At 36.1% G+C, this 15,097-nt stretch overlaps 1 protein-coding gene and 2 pseudogenes across 1 annotated transcript; 2 read left to right on the forward strand and 1 right to left on the reverse strand.

The window, feature by feature from the left end:
- Positions 1-1,577: 1,577 nt before the first annotated feature.
- On the forward strand, positions 1,578-5,811 carry LOC104707388 (long chain acyl-CoA synthetase 5-like). Its single transcript, XM_010423730.2, has 19 exons — positions 1,578-1,889; positions 2,240-2,303; positions 2,394-2,483; positions 2,583-2,639; positions 2,720-2,768; positions 2,876-2,952; positions 3,061-3,100; positions 3,180-3,274; positions 3,382-3,549; positions 3,637-3,747; positions 3,821-3,908; positions 4,017-4,083; positions 4,158-4,233; positions 4,311-4,428; positions 4,503-4,748; positions 4,854-4,993; positions 5,153-5,335; positions 5,407-5,526; positions 5,607-5,811. The coding sequence occupies exons 1-19, from the start codon at positions 1,735-1,737 to the stop codon at positions 5,661-5,663; spliced, it is 2,001 nt and encodes a 666-aa protein (XP_010422032.1). The 5' UTR covers positions 1,578-1,734; the 3' UTR covers positions 5,664-5,811.
- A 2,732-nt stretch (positions 5,812-8,543) lies between these two features.
- Positions 8,544-10,555, forward strand: LOC147940241 (uncharacterized; annotated as a pseudogene).
- Positions 10,556-10,935: 380 nt separating this feature from the next.
- LOC147940242 (uncharacterized) lies at positions 10,936-14,049 on the reverse strand (annotated as a pseudogene).
- Between the last annotated feature and the right edge of the window lie 1,048 nt (positions 14,050-15,097).

Consider the following 15,097-nt stretch of genomic DNA (forward strand, 5'->3'; position numbering starts at 1 on the left):
ATGTCAATATGAGAGAATGAGGCAATACTTATTTATATGATAAAAATTGATGCAAGATTACATTTAGAATTATTGGAGTTACAAATATTATTTATTGTGTTTGAATAATATTGAGTGGTGGAATATGATTAATGCATAATTTCTTTTATTTTCAGTTATAATTTTATTTTAATGTATGAATTAAATGTATTGTGTTAATTGGATCTTAAATATTATTTAAAGCAATTAAACAATTAGAAATCAAATAAAAAATTATAAAAAAAGTATTAAATGAAAATCAACCAATAAGGAGAGACCAAAACCTTACTTTTATATATATGATTACAATTGGAAGGAGTTTTAGGTAGTCTTTAGATATAATTTCAAATCTGAAAATGATTAGCCGTATTCCAAATTAAACTACAATATCAAACATCTGTAAATATGATATATCAAGCAGAAAACAAAATAAAATTGGAACCCTAGTGCAATGTGATACTCCAATCATTGAATTTGTTCTTAGCATAATTCATAACATAATAAATATGTTTGATATTTGAATTTTATAAAGAAAAAACGTAACTGGATAATGATATAATTACAAGTGAATAGGCTTGTAAATATAACTAAGCCCTTCACATCTCGAAGAGACGTTTCCATAACACCGTACGTGTTGTATAATTGATTAAACGCACCAATTCTTGTAATGAAAACTTCGCACTTTCGTAGAAAGTCATTTACCAAAAAAAAAAAAACTTTAATAGAAATTTGCAAAGAAACAAAAAACAGTTCTGTATGAGTAAAACTACTCTAGTGATGGGCTTGCTGGCCTTAGCGTGACTCTTCTATTCCTACGATGCCAAGTTTCAATCTTTGGATTGTTTTCCTCGTATAGGAGTTAAAATGCAAAGTAAGTTGGTGCAAAAGCTAATCTGATTCTAGTATTCTACCCCAATCCAAATTTATTTGGGTTCAAGATTTGATGGACTAGTTTAATCTACTCATTTATTTTACAATTTATTTTATAGGTTAAGATTTATATATTTAAACTCAAAACTGTAACATGTATGTATGGGTTTAATATGTAATATGGGATGTCCATATATATATATATATATATATTAGATAAGTACAAAAAAAAAACATATACAATATGATTATAAAACTAACGAGATTTTTCGAGTAGAAAAATTAAATCAAGTAGAAAAAAGCATAGTATAATTCTAAAACCATAAATAAAAAAATAACACCATACCATTTATTTTAACAATATTTCAATGAATTTGCAACATAATTTTATTTACATAAAAAGATATTTCAGTAATATTTTGTATAAGTTTATTTAGTTAAACACTTATATTATGTTTCTTTATTGCATTTTAAATTTTAACTAACTAAGATACTAAATTTCTTTGGAGATAAGTTGAAGTATAAAACTAAAGCATTTACGTACAAAACAGAAACATATCAAATTTGAAGAATCACCTTTTTAATGAAATAAGTTTCATTCTTAAAATAGCTATTAATGAATTGTGTGTTACTCCAAATTTGGAGTACCACTATTTCTTTTTTCTGGACAAAGAGTAACACTATTTATTATTCTATTTTTGGAGTTAAAATTGGAGATGGTGCTCTTATCACTACCGGTTCTTAAGCCACAACGTCACTCAATCACATAGTTTTTATTCAAATATAGCAAATAGCAATTGGTCATAAAAAAATTTTTGTTTGTACCCGAGAGAACAAGAGAGAAAAATGACGTCGCAGAAGAGATTCATTTTTGAGGTGGAGGCGGCTAAGGAAGCCACCGATGGAAACCCCTCTGTTGGCCCTGTTTATCGTAGTACTTTTGCCAAGAATGGTTTCCCAAATCCCATCGACGGAATCCAAAGCTGTTGGGATATTTTCCGGTCAGAATCTCGTCTCTTTTTATGTTTTCACGATAAATAATGTGTTCATGCCATTAGTTTTTCTTACTGCATTATTGTTATATATTTTGAACGATTTTTCTTTTAATAATGTTTTAATCCCAAAAAAATGCTTTCATCCATGATTGTTGCATTAACTTTTTCAAACAAGTGGTTGTGATTGTGATAAACGTGTATCGATTATGGATCTTGGGGGAAAAAAATCATGTTTAGTAAGAAGCATTTTGTTAGTTTACTTAGTGGCTCGATATGGATGAATGTTGGACTTCTAGTGAGAATCTTTAATTAATAAATGTTTTTTTTTTCTATATATCGTGTGTTTCTTCTTGCAGCACGGCTGTTGAGAAATATCCAAACAATCGAATGCTTGGTCGCCGTGAGATTGTGAACGGGAAGGTGTTTTATCTTATTTTTTATTTTATTTTTATTGGAGTTTTTAGTATAAGATGTTGTGTGTTTTGAGTTGATAGTTTTATCAATATGTAGGCAGGGAAGTACGTGTGGAAAACATACAAAGAAGTATATGATATCGTCTTAAAACTTGGGAATTCTCTACGTAGTTGTGGGATTCAGGAGGTTAAAATTCATATTTACGTGTTTTAATTTTTATACATCTTCCAATGTAATATCGTGCCTTAAGTTTGTATCTTATGTTCTGATATGTGGAAATGCTAGGGAGAAAAATGTGGTATCTATGGTATAAATTGTACTGAGTGGATCATTAGCATGGAGGTATGTGGAACGTCTAAACTTTGCTAATATCTTTGATGTTCTTTTACTTTGACTTGATTAATGGTGCACTTGTAATGCAGGCTTGTAATGCACATGGCCTCTATTGTGTCCCTTTATACGATACATTAGGTATATAAATGCACCTGTCGTTATATTTATCGTGTCTTTTGATGATCCTGCTCTTTTGAGTCTTCTATATCTAGTGTATTAACAGACAGTCCGGTTTTTGAACACAGGCGCTGGTGCTGTGGAATTCATTATTTCACATGCAGAGGTTTCGATTGCGTTTGTGGAGGAGAAGAAGATCCCTGAGGTAGCTTTCACTTATAGGCTATATATAGTATATACTAACTCCAGAGATAGGCTTTTACATTTTAACTATTCTGAAGATTTTAAATGTATCTTTCTTTTTGGCTGTCAGATTTTTAAGACTTGTCCAAACTCAACAAAATATCTGAAGAGTGAGTAATACTAAGTGAATCATTCACCTTTTTCGTTTTAAAATAGTTGTGATGCTAATAATACAAATTACAAATGAAGCTGTTGTGAGCTTTGGCGGTGTCAAACCGGAAGAGAAAGAAGAAGCTGAAAAATTGGGGTTGGTAATACATTCTTGGGATGAGTTTTTGAAGCTGGTAGGATCATTACATAAAATTTGATTATTACATATAAATGTGATTGAAAATGATCATTACATATAATATGATTTGAAATATATTTCTATTGTGGTTATCTGTGACAGGGTGAAGGTAAAGAATATGATCTCCCCGTTAAAAAGCAAAGCGACATATGCACGATTATGTATACGAGTGGAACCACTGGTGATCCGAAGGGAGTTCTGATTTCGAACGAAAGCATTGTTACTATAACTACTGGAGTGATGCATTTCCTTGAGAATGTTAAGGCAACCGTGAGTTTCTTTCCATTTATCATGATTCACACTGAAGCAGCAATTTTTAAAGTTTTAAGTTACATTGAGTTTTGCAAAACAAAACAGATATCTGAGAAGGATGTGTATATTTCTTATCTTCCTCTTGCGCACGTCTTTGACCGGGCTATCGAAGAATGTGTTATTCAAGTAGGTGGTTCTATTGGTTTCTGGCGAGGGGTGAGTCTCAAATCTAAGCTTCCAAGTACATGATTATTTTTTTGTACATAATATTTCTACCTCATGTCCTCAGGATGTCAAATTGTTGATTGAAGACCTTGGTGAGCTAAAACCAAGTATTTTTTGTGCCGTTCCTCGTGTCCTAGATCGTGTATACACAGGTAATCATTACTGAGTTCTCGTAAAAATATATTTCCATTCAGTTAATTAGAGCATAATATAATTGGTATATCCTTTCAACCACTTATGTAATCTGTTATCTCCAACAGGACTCCAGCAGAAACTATCTGGTGGTGGTTTTTTCAAAAAGAAGGTGTTTGATGTTGCTTTCTCCTAGTAAGTCCTTTTCTTTGTCACTTAAACCTGACCTTAAATGCATATAGATATCTAACACACTCGATCGTTTTCAGTAAATTTGGAAATATGAAGAAGGGACAGTCTCATGTGGCTGCAGCTCCATTTTGTGACAAACTTGTATTCAACAAGGTAAGTAATATAATTTCAAAAAAACATCAGAAACTCTTTTGAGACTCTCTTAACTCTTTTACGTAAATTCTCTCAAGGTTAAACAAGGACTTGGAGGCAATGTGAGGATTATTCTATCTGGAGCAGCTCCTCTTGCTAGTCACATAGAATCATTTCTTAGAGTTGTGGCATGTTGTCATGTTCTACAAGGATATGGTAAACCTCTATACCCAAAAGAGATTCACTTAGAGATAACAATGTCTTAACTTATGATTTTTTCTTGTCGGTAGGTCTAACCGAGAGCTGTGCTGGAACTTTTGCAACGTTCCCAGACGAACTAGACATGCTTGGAACAGTTGGTCCACCGGTGCCAAACGTGGATATACGCCTAGAATCTGTCCCGGAAATGAATTACGATGCTCTTGGAAGTACTCCCCGTGGCGAAATCTGCATCCGTGGAAACACTTTGTTTTCCGGGTACTACAAACGTGAAGACCTCACAAAAGAAGTTCTTATTGATGGCTGGTTGCACACAGGTTATTAAAAAAAACCACAACATTTTGATGAGTTTGATTTGCTATCATTGTCAATGTCAGTTCTTCTTTAGTCTTTACCTTATTTTACTATGTATATTTCACCAGGTGATGTTGGTGAGTGGCAACCAAATGGAAGCATGAAGATAATTGACCGGAAAAAGAACATATTCAAACTCGCGCAAGGAGAGTATGTCGCAGTTGAGAATTTAGAAAATATCTACAGTCAAGTAGAAGCTATTGATTCAGTAAGTTATATTCATTGTAGCCTAGTCTTTATAATTGTTAGTGTACGGGTTTCAACTCAAAGCCAATTTGACAGTGAGTGTAGTCGATGATGTCACATATATATTAGTCTACGTCTCATCAGCATAAAGTTTCATCAATTTTTTTTTTTTTTTTTTTAGGTATGGGTGTATGGAAACAGCTTTGAGTCTTTCCTTGTCGCAGTTGCTAACCCGGCCCAGCAAACTCTTGAACGATGGGCCGTGGAGAATGGAGTGAATGGAGACTTCAACTCCATCTGCCAAAACGCAAAGGCAAAAGCATTCATACTTGGCGAGCTCGTTAAAACAGCTAAAGAGAAAAAGGTTTTCTTATTTTTCTCTTTCTCCTCTTTATTTGGAACTTTCTTTTGGTTTTTAACTCTATGCATTTGTAGTTGAAGGGTTTTGAGATCATTAAAGCTGTTCATCTAGAACCAGTTGCTTTCGACATGGAAAGAGACCTTCTTACACCAACCTACAAAAAGAAGAGGCCTCAATTGCTCAAATACTATCAGGTAATATTAAAACATTAGGCTTTATCAAGCTTTTAAAGATTTAGCTTTTAATATCACTTTCTATTGGCGTTATTGAACAGAGTGTGATAGATGAAATGTACAAGACAACAAAGGAAGGTCAAGCTTCCGGACAGTAGTTTTTCTTCTACTTATCTAATTCATTTTTTCTTTTGCATAAGACATTAAGACACTAAATAAGTTTGTATTGATATTTGGGATGTTTGCAAAGTTAGACCCCTAACTTGAGTCAATTTCAAAATTAACCATCTCTTTTTCTCTCTCCAACATTTGCCGCTCTCTCCAACATTTGCTGCTTTCTCCCAAATAAATCCTTATGTGTTCATTGTATTCACAAAAATACCATTATTTGTGATTTATTTGAATTTCTTGTGAAAATGTTTATTACATCCATATCCTCATCTTCTTCTTTTATTTACGGTTATGCCACCACCATCAATTTTCTAACAACCATGAACAACCAAATTTGAAGCTCTTAAAGCTTCAACAACCTGAATTTGTAAACTTAAATAACACCCAATGCTATGAGAACTTCATTTTCTTCCATCTCCTCTCCATTTTAATCCAAGAAAATTTGCAAGTGCATTCATCTTGTTATATGTCATGATTCTTGGATAGTGATTAAATTGGCGCTGGGTTTCTTCCGTGGTGACTAAAGACGACGTCCTCGGTGTTTGACATTGCGAAACAACCACCGTAAGGTTATTTTCCGGTAGATTTCGTGATTTTCATTGTGTTTTTGTCGAAATTAGACTTCATTTGTTAGTCCAACCATCATAATATCATGTAAAGTCTACTATGTGGTCAGTTTTGCAATTTAAAATTTATCGAGTTTCGAGCCCGTAGACTAAAATTTCAGTCTCCTTAATTTCATTTGAAAACAAAAAAATATGGTTTAGACTGTATTATAATATTTCCAATGGATACTTTGTTTGCAGTCTACTAAGGTGTATTTTTGCAATTGACCAAATTCTTGACTTTTTAGTTATGACTGCTGGATGAAGTCTTCTTAGCATAATAAAATAGTAGACTTCTATAGTGGCTATTTTTGGGGTTGACCAAAATATAAAATCATTGACCGTAATATTATTGATATAAAATTAATAAGTTGACTGCAAAGGAAGTCTACTTGTTAAAAAATTAAAATGTTGGTCAACCCCAAAAATGACCACGGCAGACTGCAAACAAAGTCAACATTCCTTGAGACTTCATACGTAGTCTAATTGGCGAAAGTCAAACTTGGTCAATTGCAAAACTAACCACAACGAAGTTTACTTTTTCTAGTTGACGGATAGATGAAGTCTACCTGTTAGCTAGAAGTCTACTAAAAAGTCAATGGTTTGGTCAATTGCAAAAATAACCAGAGTAGACTGCAGTCGAAATTAACTTTTTGAAACTTTTTAAGAAGTCTACTCTGTTATATGTTTTTAATTGCAAAACTGACCAAAAAATTAGCAAAAGACGATAACAAAAGAAATCAACTATCCTAGTAAACTACATACGGTGTCTGCTTTATTAAATTGTAATTGCAAAAATAGACCACACAAAATAGACTTCAATGGAAGTATCTTTGTAGAGGCTAGTTTATGTCTACAATGTTGACATCAACATGAAGTCGTCATAATTTGAAAACCAATTTATTGCAAATTAGTGAATAATTTTAAAGATTTTCTTGTTGTATTCTTTGATATATGGTATGTATTTGCTTCTGTGTGTTTTTGACATGATTATATATTATAAATATGGAGAAATCAAGTTTTTAGTTTTCATAGGCAGTTAGGTTATTAAATTATACTTATTTAGGAAATAAAAATGTTGGAGTTATCTGTGAAGTCTGTAGAATTGAAATAGTCTTTAATTGGAAATTTATAAAGATTTTTTTTTATTTTTTAGTGCGTACGTGTTATATCGGTTATGTACTTGCCTATGTATATTTTTACGATGATAATATATTATACTTTTCGATCAATCATGTTTTTGGTTTTCTTAGCTTATTTGGTTATTGAGTATTTAACCTGCTGCTTACTCTTTCAGGTAATGGCGCTAATACCTGTTGTTTTTGGAGTATGGCTGACGAGAAATGGGTCTTGGCATTTTGACATGGATGGATGCAAAGGTGGGATAATGTTTTTTTTGCAACACGGTTGTACATACACTGAGCTTGTTGAAATGGTTGTAGAAGATTATCAGATTGGCAAAGAAACAGAGATGGTTCAGTTATCGTATCCCTTAATAGAGATGATGCTTCAGCAATTGCCCCAAGATACCCCTCCTGTCTATGTCACAAATGATAGATCAGTTCAGAACTTGATAGATTTTAGTAATAGGAATGTGGTTCGCCTTTGCGTCTCAACGCAGTGCATGGATGGACATCCGATTATGTTAAACAACTCTTGTTCTGTTGACGGTGGAGAGCCAATAGATGAATTTGGTAACGATGTAGATCCAGGTGCCGAAGAGTGTTCAGAAGAATGTCATGAAACTGATCATACAGATGAGAAGCCGAATGATGTTGATGACATGGATTTTGATTACAGTGAGTACGGTAAATTTGAAGATGAAGATGACGAAGGAGATGGAGATGACCTGGGAATAGATGCTGAAGAAGGGAAACCGTTTTTGGTGGTATTCATGGACAGTTAAATAATCCTTGGATAGACCAACTGAAAGTAGTTCAATGCTTTGCATGCAAAGTTGACGTCATAACTGAGGTACGTTTGACCGCTGTTATGTTAAAATTCTCTTACAAAATTTAGAAGTCCACAAAGTCTCGGTTGGTGGCAATATGCTCTGTGCCAGGATGCACATGGAGGGTCGTAGCCACTATGAAGAATGATCCAAACACTTTTTGGGTCACCAAATATCTGAACGTGCATACATGTTCTATTGTGGACCGCGTAGCTAACCGTAAGTGTTGCACCTCAAAATATATTGGGAGGCTTTTCATCGACCGGGTAGGAATAGTAGATGGTGTTGTCCCACAACATATCGAAGATTCAATGAGGACAATGTTCGACATGACTTTGGATTACACCACTTCGTATAGGGCTTTACAATATGCGCAAGAATATGTGAGAGGAAGCGCTGAATCCGGATAAGCGAAGTTGCCTTATTGTCTTCGGAAAATAGAGCAGTCAAACCTGGGAAGTGTCGTTGACCTTGTTGTTGATGACGAGCATAGGTTTAAGTATCTTTTCATATCTTTCGATGCTTCAATCCGTGGTTTCAATTACGTGAGGCGAGTTATTATGGTTGATGGGACCCATCTCACTGGCAAGTATGAAGGTGTACTGTTAGTCGCTTGTGCACAGGTTGGCAACTTTTAGATATTTCCGTTTGCTTTTGGAATTGTCGACTCGGAGTGTGATGCTTCATGGGATTGGTTTTTCACCAAATTAACTGAGTGTATCTCGAATGAATATCCTTTGGTAGTAGTTTCAGATAGGCACAGTTCAATAGCTAAAGCATGTCGCAATGTTATCCCATGGGCAACAAGAGGGATATGTTATTACCATCTTCAACAAAACATAATTTCTAATTTCAATGGGAAGCAACTGATGTACTTGGTGAAAAGGGCAGCATATGCGCATACGCATGATGATTATAACCACTACATGGCTTCGCTCACTAACGTAAATCCGGCTCTTGCAGCGTACTTGAATGAGGCAGATCCATCTTTATGGTCTCGAGTTTACTGTCCAGGAGATAGATACAACATCAAGACTAGCAACATTGCGGAATCTATCAACTCCATGCTAAAGAAAGCCAAAAGTTATCCCATCACATATCTCATTGAGTTTATTACGAAAAAGTTAGGTAGGTGGTATTGGAAAAGACGAGAGGATGCACTAAGTCTGACAACCACTTTTAGTCGGGGTGTTGAGTTGTTATTGGCCGTAAGGGAGCATTACGCAGATATGATGGTGGTCGAACGCATTGATGGTTGGCGTTTCCACGTTCGTGGTGGGCAACATGACTGTTTGGTTGACTTAGAAGCAAAATCTTGTTCATGCAGGGTGTTTGGTGTTGAGAAAATACCATGTTCACATGCAATTAAGGCTGCCAAGTCAGCTGGATGGCATATGTCTACCGTGGTCGACGCTTACTATAGAAAAGATTATGTATATGCGTCGTACGCGGCTAACATCATGCCCAATGTCGAGCACGCTCCGATTGGGCCATATATCCGATGTATATCTCCAGTACCGAAGCGGAAGCCTGGTAGGCAAAAGAAGTCTCATTGGCTTACATGGCTAGAACTATCAATTAAAATGGGGACCAAGCCGAGAAAGACACAAAAGTCATATGCTTGTTCAAAATGCAGGCAGCCTGGACATACTCGACCTCATTGTGTGAGTAACATTCACTTCATTGTTTTTAATGTTTTGTGGCTGATATCGTCAGTTATACTAATAGTATTTGTTCATGTTGCTGAAGACGGAGAGTAGAAGTTACCTTCATCGTGAAGTCAACTGGAATTTTCGTAGCATTAATTTGTCTTTGTAATATTTTTGGATATATTCCACGTGTTCAAGTCGACATTATCTATTTTCTCCTAAGGGGATTCCATTTTCTTCTCTTCTTCATGAAATAGCATCAGATAGAGAATGATGAGTTAGATTTCAGGGTCAGATTCTGATACAAATTCACAAATACAAATACCTGGTCCAAATCCAGGAAGAAATTTCTTCAGATGTACTGTTCATGGCTTTTCCCATTGGTCAGACGAAGAACCATCACGTGGCTGGCAAAAGCGGAGCTTATTGGAATCGAGGGATGAGATTTGTCGGCAGAAAGAAGAAATCAAGGTACTTAAAGAATCTATAAGAGCAATGAATAAACAAGTTGTTAATGGTCTAGTGAACTCTGAGTTGGTCAACAACTTGTCGACTTCGAGGCAGAGCACAAGAGGTTAGCGGAGATGAAAGAGGTTGCGGCGGGCGATGTCAAACGGTGTGTGGTTCCTCCTCCTATTGATTGGGGCAAACTTCATGTCCATTTCAACGACTAGTAGCATCATACAAACTCTATTTCTATTTTATTTTTACCTAATGTAATAACCACAAAAACAAACTCATAATTATATTTTTCATGTCACTATGCCTAATGGATACCTATTTTTATTTTTCATGTTATTATGCCTAATGAATACCTATTTCTATCCCACATAAAACTACTAGACAACAAGAACAATAATCTGGGTACATTAGAGTTAATAAGGAGGATCCCACAAAAAATATCAAGATACCGCCCATCATCAGAGTTAAACAAGAAAGATCCCACCCACAAAATATCAAGATCCCCCAACATAAATAAAACATCATCCTAGTAAGTCATACATAAGACATACATAATTAAAAAGACTTTAAATTATGGAAACAAAGTTCTTAGTTAGTCCCGAATTGGGGGAGGATCATAGAGCCCAAAGTCTTCGGCGTAGTTCTGCTCATTTGGTCCACGACACTCAATCTCGTGAAATAAGTCACAAGCCAGCTTCTCCCTTATCCATGTGATGTTTGCGTCAGACAAAGTAGAAGGAAACGATAGTCCGAGTGCATGACATTCTATGTACTTCAATGTAAAAACACCACAGTCACTTGGCTTCATATTTAGAGGCACTTCCTTTGTGACACGCTCATGGGTGAAATTTTCGTACGAATAAATTTGTTTGTGTTCATGGCTGGCTAACTCCCGCAGCACATACGGGACCATCACAACTATCGGCTCAACAGCAGACGCAAATTCATCATCGTTTGTGACACTGGGAATGCTGTCCCAGACCATGATGTGTCTCATTGGAATCGATATCCACATAGCAACCCAATGCGTCGATTTGACGTTTAACGGCGCGTATAAGTCGTCCACTTCCAAACCGCACTGTTTGTTAGACTGAGCATACGGTGGATACTCACCTGCGTGGTAGCTGAAAGCACCGACCGACAGAAGTTTTCCAGATCCATTAGCATGCGGCTCAGATTTGACAAAATAAAACTACTTTGATGTCCACAGATGAGTGAACATAGCGTCTAGGAAGACAAATCTACTCAATTTAAACCTCTCAGGCTGTTGTGTGTATCGATGTCTCAATAGATTCAAACCCGCATCCATGTGTTGGATAATAACATGAATTTAAAAACGAAGTTAAATAATAGTGAAGACTGTCAACATAAATCTTACAAGAAGTTTTCTAATAGACTTACCGAATCTCGTAGCCACACTGTTCTTGTCTACAGTTCGTACCACCAAAGACAGCAACGGGATTTGTCTGGAACCTTGTTCTTGTACGTCCTGCGGGTGAAGAATGGTTTAGAAACATATAAGTTACTAGAGTCTCGAAACGTAGAATTTTTGAAACATAACATAAAAGGTAGTAGACTTACGGATCCTTCTTTAAGAAGTCAAACAAAACCTTCTTCATCTTCTTGTCTGCTTTATCAAAAGGATTGTATGCTGACGTAGCTGACTTACAACCCATGATAGTCTTGGCTGTGTTATCACCAACGAATGGAGATCGCTGACTTGACGCCAATCTCTTAACCCTTTCAGCCTTGCCATGTGCTGCAATCATAGCCGCTTCAACTTGTGGTTTTTGCTTCTTAGCTCTGGCAGTCAAGTCCGCTGCTGTTGGAATTTCTGTGCAAAGGAACTAAGGTGGGTCTAAATCAGTGTCAGATGATTCAGAGCTGACCCCCTTTGGCACCTTCCTATCCGTACGAGTAACAGATGGAGAAGGGACCAGGGTCTGAGATTGACCTAGCATGTTCTGAAAATTCCGATTTAAAAGTTACATGATCATTGATGAAAACAAATAATGCTAAAATCGCAACATATGTTTAAAAGTCTCGAATAAAACAAACAAAGACAACACGATTAAAGAAGTCTACTTCACATAATGAAGTCTACTTGATACACTTGTTATTTTGTCTGCGAAGTTGACAACTCCTGGAAGTCTATTTTTTTTTCGCCTTATACCTGGTATTGTGTTTGTGAGGGATCGTAGTAGGAATTTGCAAGTGTTCAGAACTAACCATATCCGTTTTTTTGAGTGACAGGCTCTTCATTCTTCCCAGTAGCTTCATGAGCCTTCTGTTCATTTGGTTTGGTATATGCATTTGACTTACCAGTTACAACTCCCTTAATTTTGGTAAGATCCAAAGCAATGCTTTCAATCTTCTCATTCAGCATGTCAAACCTCAAATCGCAACTGCTAAATCCATCCTTAATCTCTTGAAGCAGAGCCGCTCCCCATATGCCGAGCTCATCTTTAATAGAATCGAAGATATTGAAGTCCAAGGCAGTTGAAGTACCTGGACAGTGCCTCTTCCCACTTGGTTCATCAAATGTATCGGCTCTCTTCTTCTCACCCTTTTCCTCCACCTTCACCTTCGCATTGTTGGATTCATGAATACCATCCGTCTCCCACAAGCCTCTCCCCCACTTCCATGGACCAAAATCCCCATTCATTGCTTTCAAAATGTTATCAATTTTGTCATCTGCTTCATCCTCTTCCCAAACAGGGCTAATCATGCCACCAATGGTCTTGAAGTGATTGAAACGAGTCTACAATTGATATAAAACAATATAGTTGTTCAAATCTAACACTAACAGTGTTGCTAATAGACAAATCTAAGATAGTAGATAGACTGATATGCATACCTGTCTTAGAATGCCCTCTTTGACATATTTTCTACCGCGGGAACCGCGGTAAGCAAGAAACGGTGGAGTTGGTTTATTAGGCAACAGATCACCAAATTCCTTACCAAAGTCCGGCATAGATTCGTATACCCAAATCTGTAGAGGTTCAACAAATCCGTCTATGGTGTAACTCTTGTTAATGTCATTCTCCTTCACAAAATGGATGAGGTTCTTGAAAGTAACTCTTCCCCATGGATAATCAAGAAATGCATCTAAATCCATGACTAGCCTAGCCATATATAGATGGGTGGGCGTTGAGGGTTTTCTAGCTTCTATAAACCCAGCATAGAAGGCTAAATAACCTAACCTAATACGATATTCTCTATCCCAGTCGTAAGCGTTCTTACATGCTGCGACGAGTTGCTTAATACTCGGACCAATGTCTAAACTGACTCCAAGCTTCGCCCAAAACTCTTCCATCTCGTCTGTAACATCAACCTGTGGTTTCTCCAAGGACTCGACATCTTCACAGTTAAGTCCAGTGATGGCTTCAAACTCATTCAAAGAAAATCTTAATGGGTTAGACCCAACCAGACTCCATATCTCGTACTTTTTGTTGCAGACTAGCTGAAAGCTGAGCATATAGTGAACCAGTCTGGAAGCCTATTCGAATTGGAGACAGTTGAACTGTAAGAAGACACCCAATCGAGAGTTACGAATCTCATCCCATTCATCCGGTTGGAGAGCTTTGTACAGTTCATCAAACAGCTTCGTATCGTTGCTGTAATAGCCGATGCTTTTGCACGAGAACGACTCCTCACCCTTCGTGAAAAACCACCGAGGAAATTTTAGATTGTTTGCCTCCTCCATTCTGCAAAATAAGATTAGGTTTGGCGGGGAATTAGAATACGAGAGATTAAGATAGAAGAAGACAAATACGATTAGTCTACAATAGAATTGAAAAAGAAGTCTAAAATCGAATTAAAAAAGAAGTTAACCTTCAGTTTAATCGAATATGAAACGGCGGCGAAGACGTTGCGGCGAAGATGAAGCAGCAGGGTTGAAGAATACAGAGTTCGGCGAGATCTGGTACAAAAACGTTAAGTGAAGTAAGCAAAAAGACAATCCGAAAGATAGAGATTTAACTTTAACACAAAAAGAAATGGGAAAATGAACCGTTAGTGATAAGCAAAATAGATAAGCGGAAGAGGAAAGTTGACAAGAAAATGAGCAAGACGGAGTTAGAGATAACAATTATTGTTATCTCGGTTTTTAAGTTGTATAAAATTATAATAATTATAATAATCCCAGTTTTACAAAACCAAATCCGTTTTATTCAAAACAGTACCGAAAAATTATAAAGAACCCGATTAAAACCAGATCCCGCTTATCGGTAAACGAATTCCCGCTTATCGGTAAATTAAACATATATATATTACCGCCAACTAATTTCAAATCAATTTATACCTTGTAATGATGATGTTGACGACTTATCTGGCAGACTTCTCCACGGGCCACTGAACCGTCTGCAAATCTATCAAATCAAATTAATATTTGTACTGTTTATGCTAAAGACTTATCAAGAAGACTTCTTCCTGGGAAACTGAAACGTACTTTAAATTGCAAATCTATCTAATCAACCAAATTAATACATCGTTAACTTCGATGAACGAGTTTCTATGGTATATGTTCACTTTATAAGCGTGAAGTGAAGTTGAATAGAAACTTTCTAATAATTACCCAACAGTGATAGAATTATACACTTATAAGTTAAATAAAACAAAGTGATATAGAGAAAGTTTCTATTATTACCGAACCGTGAACAGTCTCCAATTCCTTGTGGGTGTGATGATTTATATTGACTGTTCCAATGAAACTGAAAGACTTTCAATCACCAATTCTCTCTCGTGAAGTTGAA

Source organism: Camelina sativa, chromosome 8 (assembly GCF_030686135.1).
Source record: "Camelina sativa cultivar CO46 ecotype springtype chromosome 8, ASM3068613v1".
NCBI classification, from domain to species: Eukaryota; Viridiplantae; Streptophyta; class Magnoliopsida; order Brassicales; family Brassicaceae; genus Camelina; species Camelina sativa.